This window comes from Onthophagus taurus, chromosome 3 (assembly GCF_036711975.1).
Source record: "Onthophagus taurus isolate NC chromosome 3, IU_Otau_3.0, whole genome shotgun sequence".
Lineage (NCBI taxonomy): Eukaryota > Metazoa > Arthropoda > Insecta > Coleoptera > Scarabaeidae > Onthophagus > Onthophagus taurus.
This window is the reverse complement of record NC_091968.1, coordinates 23356097-23376088: the sequence shown is the minus strand read 5'-3', so window position 1 is coordinate 23376088 and position 19992 is coordinate 23356097. Positions and strand designations below refer to the sequence as shown.

Sequence of the window (19992 nt, the reverse complement as noted above, 5' to 3'; positions counted from 1 at the left end):
AACATCTTGTTTTTTTATTCACTCTATTATCTCTATTACTAACGAAGATGCAGTGTTTTAAAGCGAACGCCTGTAAAAACAAGACAAACAAGCATAAAAAAAGCTAAGGTGGCGCGCTAGGTAGCGTATGTCATTTGTTTCGCATAGTAAATTGACAGTTGTTAAAGATTTTTGCAGTCTTTTAACATAATAGCAATCCCGTTGTCAGTAACTGATGTTGCGGCTATTGTTACTTTAATTGAGGATGGCAAAAGTCAGCAATACGTTGCCCATACGTTGGGTGTACCCTGAACAACAGTTCAGGATGTCTGGAACCAATATGTGGAAACAGGAAATTTCACTAGGCGGCAAGGTTTCGGTAGAAGACGAGTGACAACAGCAGTTGATGACCGATTTATTGTTCTAAACACTCTGAGGAATTTTAGAACTACAGCTGTAGAAACTCGGCATCGTCTTCAGATGGTGCGTGGGGTTGACGTAAGTGAAAGAACTATTCATCGAAGACTTGATAAAACTGATCTGACTGCAAGAAGACCTGCCAAAAGACCTCGGCTGCTCCAGAGACATCGGCGAGCACGTCTTCAATTTGGGCGCGTACGTATGAATTAGGGAATGGAACAATGGGGTAAGGTGCTCTTCACTGACGAGTCCCGATTTTGTCTCCGGTCACCTGATGGTCGAGAGTGAGTGTGGAGACGTCGTAATGAAAGGTTTGCGACCTGCACCATTTCGGAAAGAGTACCTTTCCATGGAGGTTCTATTCCCATTTTATTGGTGACGGATTCATGATAATGCATGACAATGCGCGACCGTACGTAGCACGTGTGGTTAACGAATATCTTGATGAAGTAGGCTATTGAACGGATAGAGTGGCTCGCGTGCAGCCCGGACCTTAACCCTATCGAGTATCGTTGGGACCAACTTGAGAGACGTATTCGTCGTCGTCCTGTCCTACCGGACAACCTTCAAGAGTTACAAATTGCTTTTGAAGAAGAGTTTGCCGCAATTGCTCACTGACATCAACGACATGCACCATTTGAAGACGACACCGAGCTTCTACAGCTGTCGTTCTACGATTGCTTAGAACAATAAAACGGTCATCAGCTACTATTGTCACTCGTCTTGTTTTCACAGGCGATCGCTTTAAAATACTGCATCTTCGTTAGTAACAGAGATAATAGAGTGAATAAAAAAACAAAATGCTCATTAAAGATTGGGCTACCATTTGATTCCAGTTAACACCCTCTGCTGTAGCAGCTGCACCCCATAGGGTATTACAAATTTCGAGAAAAAAAGGTTTTCTCATTCTTGCTCAATTAATATTTCATATGCTCAAATTAATATCCGAATAAAAATTTCTATCGCAGGATTATTACAGAAGAATCAACGTTTCGATCAAAAAAAGAATCATCAAAATCGAATGAGTGGTTCGCGAGTAAGCCAGCTTTGAAATTGTGGCTACATTTTGGTGGCCGGTTTTTTTTGCCGGTCAGTGTATAACTTTCAGCTCTAAAACTGCTTAAATAAATTGATTCTGATAATTGAAATAATCAAAGTGATCTGAAATAATTGATTTTGATTCGCTCTGGATTACACACGAGGTAAGTGAGTTTTTTTTTAGAAATGGTATATCGAAAATAAAAAAAAAATCTTAACTTCTTTGGTTTAGAGATGTTGGTGGAATTGATTGAAATCTTGATTCCTCCCTGGTTTGAACTGCTCCTTTTTCCCCCTTGGTGGAATGTGCTGGTACCCCCTTGGTGGCTTTCCGGAAAAAACTATTCCGATGTCTTCTTTCCCAGGTTGGTTATCGTACTCTTCTTAATGAATTTTAGCTTCTTTTCTTCTCCCACAATTGTGAATTTCGTTGGTTATGTTTTTTCTTCAGAAATTTATCTTCGTAGGATTTCACGAGCGTTTCGAAATAGATGTTTACTCAATGATGATCAGGAAGCGAATTCTTGCGTCCTCGTTATTCATTTTTCACCCTTTTTTCGACAAAAACTTCTCTTTTTTGTCCATCACCCTCTTTGATATCACAAGAAAAGTGTAAAAAATTTGTATTTCTGAGCGCCATCTCTTATTGACATTTGGTTTTTCTTCCAAATTTTCAAAAATTACTTTTTAAATAAACTATATTTATTGAAATCCTTCAATGTCTGAATACTCTCAATTATTTCATTCCCCTTTGACACAATTTTTCACATTAATTCTTCTTTAATTCCAAAATTTATATTCCGTTTCTTTCAAAATCTTCACATTTTTAATTTTCAACATTTCGGTTTTAAACTGATTAAAATCACTTGAATCTGATGTAATTCATTATAAGCTTTATGTTTTTAGGTATTTCAAGAAGTTTTTTGGCTGTAATCACCCATAAATTGAATACTTTGGATTTGGAGGTTATGTTTCGTTTTTTTTTAACTAAATACAAGAATATTTCTTAATCTACGACGGAAATACGAACGGATTTATCATTGATTAAAACATTTTTACAAATAACGACGAAATTAATGAGAACTATAACAAACTTTTATGAAATTTTTCAACGATCAGCTTTAACTATCCTCGGTATATCAACTTTGATATCAATACGTGAGTTGTTCTTTATATTTTAATTATAATATTAATTTGAACGGTAAGATCACTGATTTTATTGTTGTTTTTATCTGATTGAATTGTATTTATCTATTTTTTAGATTTGAAGAAGTACTAATAAACTCTCTAGGCTCTCGATTTACAAGGATTTTTCTACGGAATGTCATTATTTCCTCTTTATTGTAATTATTTCTTATAACAAAACTATTGTTTATTAATTAATTAATAAAATTATGAGTGGAACCCAATATTATTACAATATCTACTACAGATTACTTAAATGTGTTCGTCTAGTTAGTTGAAAATATAGGTTTGGGGTTGGTTCCAAGATTTTTGCCCGAAATCGAAACGATTCCGACTTAATCATTGATAAGAAAAAACTTTAAATGTTAAAAAAAAAGTTGCCACTTACCCTATTTGAAGTGAAGTGGGGTGAATCTCTTTTTAATCTTCCGAAAAACTGCAAACTTATATTAGGAGACATCCTTAAATCTTTCTGTAATTTCGTCTACCTACAATTTAATAAAATGCATTAATTTAAATTAAAATTTATTAAGTTATTAATGTCGTACTACGTATATCCATCTGATCGCATAATCATAAAATAGCACAGAAATATTTCTCTCATAGATATTACCTAATTTCGCCTTGTTCATCAGATTCAGTGGCCAATTGTCTGCTGAAGTAGTGCAGATGATGATGTAAATAGTGAATTTTCAATGTGGACGCCAATTTTTGAGAACAATGTTAACATTCTGGCGACAGAAACATCGTAGTTGCTTGAATGATGCCTTCCCGACAAGCCTTCTATTACTTCTTTAATTGCATTCGAAGCATTCAATTCAGCGTCAATCAAAATATTGTTGAATGCGTCACTTTTAATAAGCTTTCGTATATCTGGACCATTTAGTACGCCTAAAGGAAAAAAATGAATTTATTAAAATGTGCTTGAAAAAGTTGGAATTTTCCACGAAATTGAACAAATTAATGTTATTATAACTACCTTCTTTAATTTTACTTTCGCTGAGTCTCGGGTAAATTAATTTCAAACACAAGAAAATCTCGTTTGGCGACAGTTTTGATGAAATTCTTAACAATTCCAAGTTTAGGTTGTCACAACAATGCATGTAGCATGCATTTTTTTTAATCTCATTTTAAGACAAAAACAAATCACAGATACAGAGGAAAACAGTCGCTGAGCTGGTGGCGTAGACATGTGTTCGAAGACATGGATTATCCTGATGATGAAGAATTTTCAGAAGTTCCCAGCCCCGAACAATCACCATCGAAAAAGCCTAGATTCTAGAGCAATGTTTATGAACATATAAACTTTGTTCTTCTTTAAACTTTGTTTGTCCTTAATTTTTGTTAATTTTCATCAAATCAATACTCTTCGGGCAGGAAGACTCAGGTCTATAGCTCTTTTGGACTTATCTTATATGTATTTTATAGCATTTTTTTTTCGAAATTTGACAATTGAACATTTCAAGATTTCAGTCGATAAAATTAGTCCAACTTAATTTTTTACATGGATATATTAGTGATTAAGAGTTTATTGTATACAGTAATTGTTTACAACTCTTTACATTATTCAAATATTACTTTCACTCTCTACCCTCTTCCTCCATTTCCACGCCCTCGGCTCCTCGACCCAATCATCCCCTCACCCATCCCTTTGTCTCCTCACCCCCATCACCATTCTCATCCATCGTTTCCCCTCTCTCCCCTCTCCTAAGATTTGCCTTCGGTCCATCTCCTCCTCCCTCAACTCACTGCACCCATTCAACATATGTTCTAACGTTTCCCATTCCTCCCTGCACAGCCTACACCACCTCTCCTCATCGGCCATCCAGTATTTGTTGGCTCTCTCCTCGTTTCCACAACGGAACCTAGCCACCAACTTTTTCCCTTCCTCATCTCTTTCCAATAACAAGTATCTAGGCAGCCCCTCCGTAATTATGTCCCTGTATCTTTCGTTATACCTTCCCTCTTTTATTTGTGTCCTTCTTTCCTGTCTCTGCACATCTCGGTCCCTCAACTCCCTCCACATCTCCCTACCCACCCTTCGTCTACTATTTATCTCCGTTACCCAGTAGCCCGCTCGTCTATAATAGTTGTCTCTGTGTCCTTTCCCATATCTGACCTTTCCCTCTCTAATTTCCCTCCAACACTCCCCCAGGATCCCGCAGCTTGGCCTCCCTTCTATTCTTTCTTCATATTTCACTGCCCTCCTGCCCGCCTCCACCCTGACCTTATCCACCTTTACCTCTTCCCTCACTATATACCCCGGTGTTTCTCTCGCCACCCCAAGCACCCATCTCCGATATCTAGCCTGCACGTCCTCCAGCGGTCCCTGCTCCCTCCATCCCCATACCTCTGCCTCATACATCATCACACTGCTAACCAAACCATCAAACATAATCTTCCTCGCTGCCACATTCCTTCCAAAGACTCTCTTCCCCCAACCCCATACTTGTCCCATCACCTTATTCGCCTTTTTTTGCCATAGCTATCACATGCGACCCCTCCCTGTTATCCTCCCTAAACACATACCCCAAGTAAGTATACTCCCTAACCTCCTCGATCTCCTTTCCCTCCCATCTCCAGTTTTCTGTTCATTTTCTCCCACCCTTACAAAACTTCATCATCCTTGTCTTCCCCACATTCACTTCCAGCCCCTTCCCCCTAAAATATCTTTCCAATGTCTTTATCATGGATATATTAATGATAATTATTTATTTAAGCCTTAGCTAAGCCTTAGTCTTTGCTGAAGAAGGAAATGAGAAATCATCAATGATTCTTGAGTTATAACTGAAAAACTAAGCAAACAAACATCAAGATAAGGAAAGAGATATAAAAGGTCATAAAAAAAAGTTTGGGCTGAGAACGCCAAACCCTTTGGAGGTTTTACTATACTGGCCAAGTACTTTCATCCTGACTTGGAATTTCTAACCTTCCAAACAATGACCCCGAAAATGTTTCACAGTGTAATATTCTAAATTCGCTATAAAATTGATTTCTTGAAGGATGCTTGTGGAAATATCATTAATTATTAATAAAAATATCCTCTTTTTAGAGTTACTTCATCAGTTAACCCTTTGTCGTTCAGCTAATCAAAGCTAACGTGATTATTAGAATTTAAGTGGGACTTGGTGGGACTTAAAAGTACCGCTGGGTCAAGGACAGTGGAATTTAACAGGACTGCTACATCCATTATATTTATGTAGTCCACTACGGGTTGGTTGCCCGCACTCTACGTCACACTATTTGCCACGCCTGGTAACTGTCTGTGTTTTAGAGATTATATGATAGACATTAATACGTCTAAAAACATAAAACTTCAAAAATAATATGAATACGTCTAGGATACAACCTCTAAAAATACACAGCAAAAGTATAGACCATAACAACAGCTGGGCGTGGAAAATGGTGTGACGTAGTTTGCGGGCAGGTTGTCACAACAATGAATGTAGCAGTCCTGTTAGATTCTACTGTCCTTGCCGCTGGGTGATAAATGACGTTTTATAATAGTTATTTTTGATACAAGATAGCGAAATGACACCTTTGCATTCAAGAACGAAAAAAATCGTTCGAGAATGCAAAAGAATTTCGCTGTCGTGTATCAAACAACATTTTTTCGAAAACTGCGTATTCTAAAGTTATAAATTAATAAAAAGACCAAATTCAGGATAATGACATTTAGAATTCATTTAATGTTATGTCAAAAACTTAACGTCACATCGATTTAACCTCACATATTGAACACATGTACTATTATAAATTTGCATTTAAACATGAAATGAAATGATAAAACAATTAAATGTTGATTATTTTGTGTTTATAATTTGTTCATAACAATAAATTAAAAATTAATAGTATCAAATTCTTTGATTGTCGTAGCTGGACGTAAAAGACTTTTTTGTAATTCGCGACGGTAATGAAAGCTATAACAGTACTCAAACGGGTGCTGTAATGAGACTCCTTACAGCATCCGATGCTGTAATGAGATTTTAGTAACATTTTATGGAACCAGTTCAAGTTGGTGACATTGGGTCAGTAATTTTTCTAGTTGTCAATGTGACAATGTAGATGTTTAAACACGTTCTTAGCATCGAATACAAAGTGCACAATGATGAGGTCATTGAACTCTGAGCAATTTCTCTTATTTTGCGAGGTGTACATGAAACATTTTTGTCAGGTGAATACATTTTGTGTTTTGACAGTTTCTAATTGTCAATTCAAATTTCTATTTTCAAGTGTTACGGTGTTACCAACTGCTGCATACCTATTTCCCTACATTGTCAAAATTTATTTTATTTTTGTTAAAAAAAAAGGATAAAACCGCGAATTACAAAAAATAGCATAAAAAACACGTTTCATAAGACTTAAAGCACTCATTCATTAAAAAACTCGTGGCTTCGCCACTCGTTTTTCAACTTGAATTCGTGCATTTCAAGCGTGTCTTACGAAACTTGTTTTTTAATATACTATTACGTCCTGTTGACAAAAAGCTATAGTTTTGACGGTCGCTAAGTACTACGCAAAAGTCAACTGCTAATAGCAGTTTTCGAAAAAATTTAATTCTGATAGGGAAGGGGTTAAATGAGCATCAAAAAAGTTCATTTTGTATCTTGGATCCAAATAAGTTGACATATAGTAGACGACACGAGAGCTGGCAGTAAATCATCGTTTTCCGCTCTTACAAATGCCATACGTAGTTCACAAACCGCTAGAGAGTAATGTGTGTTAGAAAGAGATAGCATTAGTTTAATATGTCTGCTGTACAATTCAAATAGCCACGTCGAAAACGTATGTCTGTTCTTCTAAGGGATGTAACTCTATAATTATTAATTATAACCTCAAATCGAAACGTCTTGTGAGCGTTGAACTGTTAGTGTTTTCACAAGCTGAAAATGAAATAAATTAATAATTAATGAATAAATTACGAACCAGTGTTTAAATAAAACTTACTTAATCCCTTGCGACCTGTAAATAACCTTTTAAAGCATTTTTTAAATAAATTAATAATTACATAAATTTTATTATAAATTAATATTAACGATTTTTCGCTGCTTAACCTCTCCTAAGTTTGACATATAACCTCCATTACTAACCTAACATACATTTAAACGTATGTGGTGAAATAATCTAAGTCGTACGTCCATATCTTGATTCCTATCATTTTTAAACGCCAAGTCACTGCCAGCTCTCGTGGTTTCTACTATATTAGCTTTCTTATTAATTTCATTTTTATTCAACTATTGCAATAATGTGGCAATTAGGATTCTTTTTATTCATAATCATTTCTTTCCCCTGCAAAATAATAAACTGTTTTAGTTTTCAATTTTAATATTATTCAAAATTTACCTTTCATCAAGTTAAATGAAATTCTCTCAACACTCTTTAGAGAAATCATCACTTCTTATTGACTCCTCAACTCCATTATATACACTATAAAAATAGCAATTAAATAAAAAGGATGGAGCAAAAAAATAATTCATTCGAACTATTCATTTATTTTTTTGCACTATCACATTAATTACATTCTTAAGATATAAATACAAAATAAAGGCGCCGATTAATTAACGCCTATTAAATAGCATAAATTATAAGCAACCTCTTATTTATTTATCGATTTATATATAATTTATTTCCTCCAATATTGAGCTATTCGATGTAATTGCTCCACAAACACATCAACAACAGCGCTCGCCGATTCATCGATCATATCTTTTAATAATTGTACAGCTTCTTCGTCACTTCTTTGTAATTGGAGCTTTTCCTCAATTTTTTTCACCGCTTTATCCGGTTCTAAAGCGATATCAGGAACGCTAGCGTCCACCATCAATGAAAATAAATTTAACATCAAATTCCCATGACTAAAAGAAATTGTGCTAAACGCGTTAAATTAATTAACAAATAAGTTTACCGTCTCAAATGCAAAAATGAAGTGAAACAAAGTTTTTTAAATTGTTGGAAATATTCCGATTGCATTCCACCCATTGCATCCAACATTTCTCTGCTAAGTTTCATAGGGGGAGGTAAAGGTTTTGGGTCTCTCCCCAAAATGTATCCAAAATCAATATGAAATAGCTCCCCTCGCGTTGTGATTAATAAATTGTCTAAATGTCGATCACCAACTCCCAACAAATAAGTTATAACGCAATATCCAGCACAAGAACGAATATAATTATCCATAATCTCAGGTGCAACTCCGTTGGGGGAATTTTCTTGCGGGTGATGTTTCTTAAAAAAATTTAGAATTGTGTGATCCGTACTCACAATTTCCGCTATCGTATACGAGTCGATAAATTGCACAAAACCATTTTTAGTACTAATCGCTAAAACTTTATAAGGAGTTAATTTTACATCCAAATTTTCTTTCCTTAATAATTTATCCATCAAAGTAATCATTTGCAAAATAAGTTGATCTTGTCTCAAATCATCGCCGTGTTTAAAAATCGCAACGTATTCGGTATTTTTCGTAGTCACGAAATGTAACTTCGACGGCATGAATGCCGATTTAAATAAACTCGCTTTTTCGGGTAAAATACCCTTAATTTGAACTTCTGGGTCGAGCGGAAAAGGAAATGGATCGAAATTAGTCCAATTGATTTTTAACGAATCAGAATCCGCCAATAATTGTTGTAAACGTTCCGTTTTTTTCTTACGACTAACGTTTTCGCTGGAAACTTTTTTAATTAATTTTACAAGTTTATCCATAAATTTTTGTTGGCGATTTAAAAAGTCTCGACGCGTTTGCATCTCTGGACTTCCACGAGCTAATGTTTGCGAGAATGTTTTCATTACCGTTACATAAGTATCACGAACTAAATTCTAAAAATTAAATTAATTAATAAAAATAATTATTAGAAATGAGGAGGTTCTTTATAAAACGCAATATGTTCATATTTAAAAAAATTGGATTATAGATGGTATTACGAATTATGTCTGCATAGAATATTGTAGTTAGTATTGTACACGTCAAAAACAACAAAGTGGCTACTCAAAGTTCTTCCTCTCTAAATGGGATAGCCGTGACCATAAACAAGAATATGTTAAAAAAGAATGGCTAGAAAGAAAAACCTTCGTTCCTGGAGTTAAGAACGTTGAGAAAGGCCTATGTTACGTCTTTAAACGTAACATAGGTATTTGCTGCTATATAAAAGACATAATTTTCAGTTTTATCATAATAAATTTAAGGAACTCCGAAAGGAGATAAAAAATGAAATTCAAAATGTATATACCATATACATAACAAATTTTGAACAAAGTATACAGGAAAACGGCTCTAGCTTCTGGTCATTCATTAAAAGTCGAAAGAATAGTAAGAAGGTTCTTGAATGTGGCTGTATGATTTATCTCGGCGATCAATATGAATCATCCAGGGAGATCGCTATGGCATATGGAAAATATTTTTCGTCAGTGTTCAGTGATGAGCGGAGTTTCCTTACTATAGTAGACGCCACGAGAGCTGGCAGTAAATCGTCATTTTCTGCTCTTACAAATGCCATACGTAGTCAATTAAAATTCACAAACCGCTAGAGAGTAATGTGTGTTAGAAAGAGATAGCATTAGTTTAATATGTCTGCGGTACAATTCAAATAGCCACGTCGAAAAAGTCGTCTGTTCTTCTAAGGCCCACTTTTACAACCTCTTGATAAATTTATCCGATAGATAAATCCAGCTCTTAGCCAATGAGAGTGCTTAAAACCGCCGTAACACTGTTTAAATAAAACTTACTTAATCCCTTGCGACCTATAAATAACCTTTTAAAGTATTTGTTAAATAAATTAATAATTATATAAATTTTATTATAAATTAATATTAACGACTTTTCGCTGCTTAACCTTTCCTAAATTTGACAATGTTTGACATATAACCTCCATTACTAACCTAACATACATTTAAATGTATGTGGTGAAATAATCTAAGTCGTACCTCCATATCTTGATTCATACCATTTTTAAACGTCAAGTCACTGCCAGCTCTCGTGGTTTCTACTATATCAATTTTACTGGGGAGCGGGTGGGTTCTGACTTGCTTCTTATTGAAGAGATAACTGATACTGACATACTTACAGCCTTGAAGAAAATAAAAACTAAAACACCTGTGGGTTCAGATCAAATTCCTATATATATTTACAAAAGTTGTATTGAATATTTAATGAAACCTTTGAAAAAAATTTTTAACAAAATAATACAAACTTCTGAATACCCCATTTTGTGAAAGAAAGTTAAGCTTTTTCCTGTATACAAAGGTGGCGATAAGAGACAAATTACTAATTATAGGCCTATTGCTCTCATTCAATGTATTTCGAAAATATTTGAAAATATTATACAGGGTGTATCTGAATGACTGCAACGAACTTCAAGTGGTGATTCTTTAGTGAATTTTAAGGGTACTTTGATATATGAACCATGGACGACTTCGGCTCCCCTAAAGAGCTACACCCCTCCAAAAATGGCGGAAAATTTTGGTTTACTTTTTTTTTTTTTTTTCAAAAACCGTAAACACTAGCAAAATGAAATTTGGGGAATATGTTTAACTCATAATAGGGCACGTTTTGACCCTATTTGTACTTTCCACTTACCCTTCTAAACTACTAAACGTAACCACCCCCGTTCAATTTATGCCTAGATTTTTTTATGAAGATGATAAATACATTGGAAAATTTTCAGTTAGATAGATAAAACTATTCTAAAACTTTTTTGTCTCTCTGATGGTCTTCAAAAATTTAATAATTTCTGAGAAAAAAAATAATTAAGCAAACACTAAGGCTACACTAGCAACGCGGTTTTAGTTTAGTCTTAAAATGAACGAGGGATGAAGAAAACTGGAGTTGTTATTAAGCTCTGAATATTATTCAGACTGGACTGCTGAAGGTAGACGAAAAAGAAAACTGAAATCCCCTAATACTTTTACCTATCGAAAAGAGAAACTCATTGGCAATTTAAAATGACTTCCGAGTTTCCCAGTCTTCAGCAATTACTTCCGTTTGAACCGAGACCAGTTTGCCGAAGTACATCGAATGATTCAACAATTTATTGATGCAGATACTCAAAAGCCGATAAGGACTGAAGAAAAACTTGAAGTATTATAAGTTACTTATCGCACTCAAACTCTTGGGTTCAGTAGAGGTCACTGGAAGAACTTCAGACTCCTGCTCTATTTGAGGTGTATGGAGGATGGAAAGTAGTGTTGTTGCACTTGAGTCATAAAAAGAACAGCACGTAGAAGGTGGCCGGCTATAATTTCTGCTTCTTCTCCAGACACTGCCTGAAAAACTTGCGATCTGACCCTAAGCTGATAAAGGGGAGACGTTCGTTTTGTTATTTGGTGCATGGAAAGGAAACAGTTATATAGGGGGTTGTCCGTCTTTGCGTTTTCCTCCAAGAGTTCCTCCGCTCGTGCCCTTTCTTCTCACTGTTGAATCGATCGAGTCATAAGATCAAAGATGTCGATGTACCGTATTTTTTCTTTTTCCGCGGGGTCTGTGCTGTTAAATTTGGAGTCGGGGGTGATGATACAGTTGCACGCTTCCTTTTTCTATCACCATTATTTCCAATAGATGCTAGGGGTTGCTCACCGACAGTTCTTTCATCATCCATTGAAAGTTTTCCATTACAATCCAGTTGAGTTAACTCTGCGTTTTCACTACGTTATCTCTCATCCTGACTTTCCAAATTTCCACTCCTTGATGGTTCTAGTATCGATACGTTCAGAATCAGAAAATTAAACCAAAATTTTTCGCCATTTTTGGAGGGGTGTAGCTCCTTAGGGGAGCCGAAGTCGCCCATGATTCATATATCAAAGTACCCTTAAAATTCACTAAAGAATTCACCCCTTGAAGTTTGTTGCAGTCATTCAGATACACCCTGTATATATTAAAATTTTTCAACATACAAAAAAATATATATCCGATTTTCAGCATGGTTTCTTTCCAGAGAGATCAACTGTATGCAATTTAACAGTTTTTTCTGAGAATGTAGCACTGGTCTTAGATAGCAAACAACAGATGGACGTGGTATACACCGACTTTGCAGAGTTAATTTTGACATTCTGCTGAGTAAATTATATAAGTACGGTTTATCGACTAATTTATTAAAATTATTTGCATCTTATTTTACAAATCGGATGCAGTATGCAGTATTTAATGGTGAAAAGTCGGAGTTATCCCTCGTTCACTCTGGAATGCCACAAGGCTCTAATCTGGGACCATTGCTCTTTTTATTATTTATAAATGATCTCCCTGATGTTATAAAGCACTGTAAATGTGCTTTGTATGCAGACGACTTTAAAATGTGGCGTGTAATAAAAAATCAATACCACTGCACATTAATACAAGCTGATATCGTAAATATATGACAATGGAGCATCTCTAATAAGTTAAAGTTTAATACGTCGAAAAAAGAAAAACATATAAAAATAAACACATTTTTGTGTTTTCTCAAAAAACACTTCGTGTGACTTATTGCGTTTTATAAAAAAATCTCCTCAAGTATTAATTTATTTACAGCTTCTTTCTTTTTTTCAACATTCTCTTGATCCCCACACTCAATCAATAAATACCAATAAAAATAATTCGCCAACGACGAATTTTTGCAAGCCCTACTAATCAAAAAAGACGCCAAATCTTGCACCTCCTGCTCCTTCAATTCACTTTGCAACGTATCCGTATTACTCGATTCACTCGTTAGTTTCATTTTTTGCATCAACTCTTCCGGTACGGTAATCGCGCGTTGCATCGAATCGAAATCTCTCGAACCTAAACTAATTTCACCTTGAGTGCAACTCGCCGAACGATTTAATAGTGGCTCATTTGTAATCGTGCTGTTACTTTCTTTACTATCTTTTTTTTCCAACATTGATTCTTTATCATCATTCAATGATAACTCTTGTTGTTGTTCTGAAACTCTCCTATAACCTTCTTGTATTAACTCAAAATTTTCGTATTTCAATGCTTGAACTAATTGGAGTAAATATAACATTAAATCTTCATCGGGGGCTTCTTGTAATCGCGAAATTGCGTATCTCCTAACAGCGGAATGTGTGAAACTAGGCCCTAAAAGCTCTAAAGCGTCTTCAACATCCATTGGGGACCAAATATCTAACATAGCTAAAGCTTGTTTTACTTCGCCACTTTGCCCCCAATTAATACATTTTAAAAATTTAGTCAAAGCCTTTTTTTGGCTGCTTAAATAAAAGCGATATCTCCAAACGTTGTCTTGTTCCTCATTCGAGAGTTGAACCGTACTTGAATACGCGACAATTTGATTGAGTTTATCGCGTAAAATCGCGTTGGGTTTTGCATCTCGATCTGAATGTACGCTTCGATGCGAACGAGATAACTTGTGATATTTGCTTTCGATTAAATTTTCGGTGTTAATTTCGTAATCGGGACAAGTTACGATATCCGCTTGGGCTTTAAATTGTAAAACTTCGCTTCCTTCTTCTTCGAAATAAACAACGTGATAAAAAGTTCCATCGTTATCGATTGTCGAAGGGAATTCAATCAATAAATACATACAATTTGATTGTCGCTTATCTCGTTCGTTAATTATTTCTAATTCGCGAAAAGTTAAGCGATCCAACCAAGTTATTTCGGAAATTCGACCGGTTTGATATTTCTTTTTTAACTTAGCCAAGCGTTTTCCCTCCTCGGAAACGTTGATATCTTTCCCTGGAGTAACGCTTGGATCGTTACCGTCGGCGCTTCGACCACGCCAAACTCTTAAATCTATTGACCCCCTTCGAAACAATCCGTATTTACTAAAAAGAGGAATCGTTGTTCCTCCTATTGCAATCGCTTCACCCCCTGTGCCGCAATCACAAATTGTGATTGCTAATAAAGTTGTACGAGGTAAGTCGCAAAATCTTAATGGAAGTTTTATCCATTCATTCCAACTATGAAAAAATTAAATTAAATTATTTAGATTTGGGTATAATTCAAGAATCATCTTGTAAAACTTAAAAATTGACAATTTTTTTTTAATCGACGAAAATTACTGAAATAAGCCGTTACAAATAAAGAAAAAGTGTAAAACTTATGGAAAAATCACTTTAAAGTTTGCAGGGCATGGAGCTGGAGATGGGTTGTAAATTCCTGGTTGAATTGGGATTTTAGAATTTTGTGTAGAAATTCAACCTTGAGTTAGGTTAATTAATATTGTAATGACAAAGTTCCCTTATTTTTCAGCGCACAATACGCTGGTGAAGGAAAAAATTGGGGTTGCCATTTAAAAAAATGAAGTTTTCGACTTTTCGAGATAGGGAAATTCGGCGCAAATTTCTGACCACCCTGTATAATTTTTTTAAAAACTTTTCAAGTGTTATGTAAGCTACGGGTCCTCTTTGGGCAAATCTTGAGAATATTTGGCCGGACTCAAGTGTAATTTCGAAAAATAATTTTTATTTTGAAGGGTTGCATTTGCCAAAATTTTCAAAAAAAACTGAAATAATTCAAAAATGGGGCACTCCAAGTTAATTCAATTAACACAGTCTATTGATATGGGTTGGGCATAATGCACTAAAAAATAAGTGGAATAAATCTTTCACTACCACTACTTCTTCAGTGGTAGTTAATTGTGATTGTGAAAAAAAATTACATTATCACTAAACCTTTAGTGATAGTGAAAAAAATTGGACTACCATTAAATATTTAGTGATAGTGAAAACCTGTAGTGATAATTAACACTATTAAGTAACATAACACTGCTTCTTGAAGAATAAAAGTAATACTACATATATAAGTTGAAGCAGTATAAGGAAATGTATTCAATAAACCATATTAGTATATTACCAAACAAATTAGTCTGCTGTTGACACCAAAAAGTCGTGATTTATTTCGCTAGATTGGCTTAATGACATTGTTTAATTACACCGCCTATACACCAAGAAGCATTTTTATCAACAAACTAGTTGACAACCAATATCGGATATAAAATATAAATTGAAATGTATTTAGATAATGTAATTTTTTTCATTATCACTAAATTGTCAGTGATTATGGATTTTGCATTTTAATTACCACTAAATAGTCAGTGGTAGTGCAATTTAGTGATAGTGCAAAGATGCCCAACCCTGCTATTTATATACAGTCTATCTAACGACAGGTAGTCAGTCGTTATGCATCCAAAGCCTAAGAAAAATAAGGGTATTTCATTCGAAAATATACGTAATCTCACCTAGTTTAGTGAAAATAACTTGCCGTCTTGAGGGACGTGCAGCTAAATTTCTGAATGTTTCTAGTTCTCGGTCTAGTGTTAGTTCTAATATTGCACTAACACTATCACTAGAACTAACACAAGACCTAGAACTAGAATCATTCGGGTTTAGCCGTCTTTAGAGACGTGCGGCTAAATCCGAATGTTTCTAGTTCTAGTGTTATTTCTAATTTTAGTTCAATAAAAATATACAACATAGTGATATCTTATGTTAACTAGCACTACCTACCACTGTCACTAGAACTAGAAACATTCAGACATGTTGCATTTTATGTAGGATAAAGTATGTAGGAGGTAGGCCCTGGTTTCTATGAAAATATATTTTTGTATATTGCATCTTAAGTGCAATATACAAATATTCCAGTTTTAAGTGGAAATACTGTATGTGTAATATGAATACATTTTGTTTTAATAATTTTAGTACAGTATTAAGTGAATCAGTCTTAAATCGTAATGAGATTGTTTTAAGTGGAAGTAACATCATGTTTGGGTATTCAGGTGATGTAATTATAGTGGTATTTTCAAAAATATAACCAAATAACTGCGGTAACAATTTACTGCTGGCAAAATACAAGAAACTGCTTGCAAAAATCTAGATATTGATTGTAGATGGTTAAATATTACCAATAGAAGATTAGATATTTCTTGCAGAATACTAGATGCTACTGGCAAAAGACTAAATACTGCGAGCGAAAGATTAGATATTGCTGGTCGAAGACTATATACTGCTAGCAGATGACTAAATACTGCTTGTCTAAGACTAAAAACTGCTTGCAAAAGACTAAATAGAACCAATAGTATACTAAACATATCTTTCAGAATACTAGATGCTGCTGGCAGAGAATTAAATACTGCGAGCAGATTAGATATTGCTGGCAGATTATAAGATTCGTTGTGTTACCACTTAAAATGGGATAGTGATGACTGTAATGCAGTTTTATGGGTTGATACCGTATTTACCCATAGCTACCGTAGATACTAGCGCCATGTGTTTGAAGTTTACGCTCCGATTTCAGAGTTTATGGAGTTTTTAATGTTTTAAGTTTCCCCATAATCTCAAAATACAAATGACATATTAAATTATTTTAATAATTTATAACTTAATAATAAATTTAGTGTAAAATTTGTCTTCGTCTGAAGACGCACGGCTAAACCCGATACTCTCTAGTTCTAGGTCTAGTGTTAGTTCTAATTTTACACTGACACTATCACTAGAGAACTAACACAAGACCTAGAATTAGAATCATTCGGGTTTAGCCGTCTTTGGAGACGTGCGGCTAAATACGAATGTTTCTAGTTCTCAGTCTAGTGTTAGTAGTTCTAATGATAGCGCTAGTGCAATATTAGAACTAACATTAGGCCTAGTTAGCTACCACTAACTCAACCCGGAATTTACAACCCAACCCGACATTTGAGAAATTCGCACTGCTTTAAATGTTAATCAACCCAACTCAAAGTGAAATGTTTAGACTAAATTCTGAAATAAATCAGTAAATTAGGTGGATCCGAACGTAATGTTTAGAGAGGGTGACAAAAAATCGAGTGTTGTAGTAGCAATTTTTACATCTGTAATGGAAGGGACACAGAAAGACATCACTCAACAGAAGAATAGTTTCAGTAAATAGTCTTCAGCCAGTAGTATTGTAATTTGCAAGCATTTAGTAGTGATTTGGCAGCAGTATACAGTCTTCTAAAAGCATTAAATAGTCTTTGCCAACAATATCTAGCTTTCTCCAAGCAATTAGTAGTCTTTCCAAGAATATTTTACATTCTGAAGTAGTTAATAGTTTTTTGGAAACAGTATATTGTCTTTCCAACTAGATAATTGTTTCTCCCAGCAGTATTTAGTCTTCTCCAAGCAGGTCGTAATCTTTTCTAGTAGTATATAGCGCTCTGAAAGCAGTAAATAGTCTTATGCAAGCAATATCTCGTCTTTCCAATCAATTTGTAGTTGTTTGTTAGTATTATGTAGTCTTCTCCAAGCAGATTGTAATCTTTTCCAGCAGTATCTAACATTCTGGAAGCAGTAGGTAACTTTTTGAAAAGCATATCTCTTTTCCAAAGTCTTTGAAAGCAATAAGTAGTCTTGGAAGCAGTTTTCCGCCTGTCCAAATAGGTCAAAACTTTTAACAGCATTGTTTAGCGTTCTGGAAGCAATAGGTATTATTTTGAAAACAGTATCTAGTCTTTTCCAAGTAAGTTGGGGTCTTTTTCTGCAGTATTTAGCATTTTAGAAGCAGTAGGTAACTTTTTGAAATAGTATTACCTCTTTCCAAGCAGTTTTTAGTCTTTTACTAGCAGTATTTAATTTTCTGATAGCAATAATTAGTCTTTTGCCAACAGTATCTAGCATTCAGGAACCAATAAGTGAAAGAGAGGGGTAGGGCACAGCTAACCCAACCCGGAATTTACAACCCACCCTCTGCTCCATGCCCAACCCAACATTTGAGAAATTCGCACTGGTTTAAACGTCAAATAATCTAATTCAAAGTGGAATTTCTACACAAAATTCTGAAATAAATCAGTAAATTAGGTGGATCTAAATGTAACGTTTAAAGAGGGGTGACAAAGAATCAAGTGTTGTAACAGCAATTTTTAAATCTGTAATGGAAGGGACACAAAAAGATGTCACTCAACAGAAGAATAGTTTCAGTAAATAGTCTTCAGCTAGTAGTATTGTAATCTCCAAGTACTTAATAGTGTTTTAGCAGCAGTATATAGTCTTCTGAAAGCATTAAATAGTCTTTGCTAACAACATCAAGCTTTCTCCAAGCAATTAGTAATCTTTTGGAAACAGTATCTTGTCTTTCCAAGCAGATAATAGTTTCTCCCAGCAATATTTAGTCTTTTCCAAGCAGGTTCTAATCTTTTCTAGTAGGATATAGCGCTCTGAAAGCAGTAAGTAGTCTTATGCAAGCAATATCTCGTCTTTCCAATCAATTTGTAGTTGTTTGTTAGTATTATGTAGTCTTCTCCAAGACTACATAATACTGCTCTTGTTGGAAAGCATATCTCTTTTCCAAACAATTATTAAAGTCTTTAAAAGCAATTTTCCACCTGTCCAAGTAGGTCAAAACCTTCAACAGCAGTGTTTAGCATTCTGGAAGCAATAAGTATTATTTTGAAAACAGTGTCTAGTCTTTTCCAAGTAACTTGTGGTCTTTTTCTGCAATATCTAGCATTTTAGAAGTAATAGGTAACTTTTTGAAATAGTATTTCCTCTTTCCAAGCAGTTTTTAATCTTTTACTAGCAATAATTAGTCTTTTGCCAACAGTATCTAGCATTCATGAACAAATAAGTTAAAGAGAGGGGTAGGACATCAGATATAGATAGGTTATCTTTAGTTTATAAATGGTAAACAAACCTAAGAAACAACCGTATTTCACCTGAAAATATGCGAAAAAAAAAATTGTCTATTTTTAAGCGACATGACGATTTTTGAATTATACCATTAAATTAATTAGATTTGAATTATAAATTAGTTACTTATAACGTGTTGTAAATCGTTTTGGAGTACTCCAAACTGGTAATGCAATACTATAACCTTGATCAAAAAGTTCACATTTCACTAATAATTCTGATAAACCAGGTTGATATGGTCCAGTAAACTCCAAACTCGGGTTATCCACCAAAGCTCGCATATCAGGGTTTTTGGTGTACCCTTCCAAAACGCCTCTAAAAAAAATTATACAAAATTAATTGTTAATCGTAAAAATGAGACACTTACAGCTTTATATAAACATATTGCGTTACAGATGAACTGTAAATGTAACGAAATTTATCGTCTGGCTTTTCCATTATTATTATTATTGTTTTGAGACAATAAGATGTAAACATCAAATGTCAAAACATTTTTTAGGTTAGATTTAAATTGCGCCATCTAGTTTTTAATGGATTAACTTTGATAAATGTAATAAAATTAATGTTAAATAAAAAAAATAATAATAAGAAGAATGTTTTTTTTGTGTTGTAAAGAATTTTTGATTTAAATATAAAATTTTTTTTAATAACGAATCAAAATGATTTTAAAAAAATTATTTTAATTATAGATTATAGCGCCATCTGTTATGATCTACTATTTCTAAATTTAAGCCCTGAATTATTTGAATAAAAAGTTAATTAATTAAAAAAAAGTTATAAACAAACTTTCTAAATCCCCCACTTTGA

General features: G+C 34.3%; 1 protein-coding gene and 2 long non-coding RNA genes across 3 annotated transcripts; 1 reads left to right on the top strand and 2 right to left on the bottom strand.

Annotated features, from left to right (window-relative positions):
- Positions 1-1332: 1332 nt before the first annotated feature.
- On the top strand, positions 1333-2846 carry LOC111420808 (uncharacterized). Its single transcript, XR_011640114.1, has 4 exons — positions 1333-1601; positions 1672-1802; positions 2344-2595; positions 2700-2846. It is a non-coding gene; the product is annotated as an uncharacterized lncRNA (long non-coding RNA).
- A 165-nt stretch (positions 2847-3011) lies between these two features.
- On the bottom strand, positions 3012-4161 carry LOC139429559 (uncharacterized). Its single transcript, XR_011640115.1, has 3 exons — positions 3602-4161; positions 3236-3513; positions 3012-3110 (listed from the first exon to the last, which is right to left on the bottom strand). It is a non-coding gene; the product is annotated as an uncharacterized lncRNA (long non-coding RNA).
- Positions 4162-8098: 3937 nt separating this feature from the next.
- On the bottom strand, positions 8099-19683 carry LOC111419187 (phosphatidylinositol 3-kinase 59F). The gene is made up of 5 exons (XM_023051962.2): positions 19553-19683; positions 19312-19500; positions 13116-14505; positions 8528-9435; positions 8099-8477 (listed from the first exon to the last, which is right to left on the bottom strand). The coding sequence occupies exons 1-5, from the start codon at positions 19660-19662 to the stop codon at positions 8246-8248; spliced, it is 2829 nt and encodes a 942-aa protein (XP_022907730.1). The 5' UTR covers positions 19663-19683; the 3' UTR covers positions 8099-8245.
- Between the last annotated feature and the right edge of the window lie 309 nt (positions 19684-19992).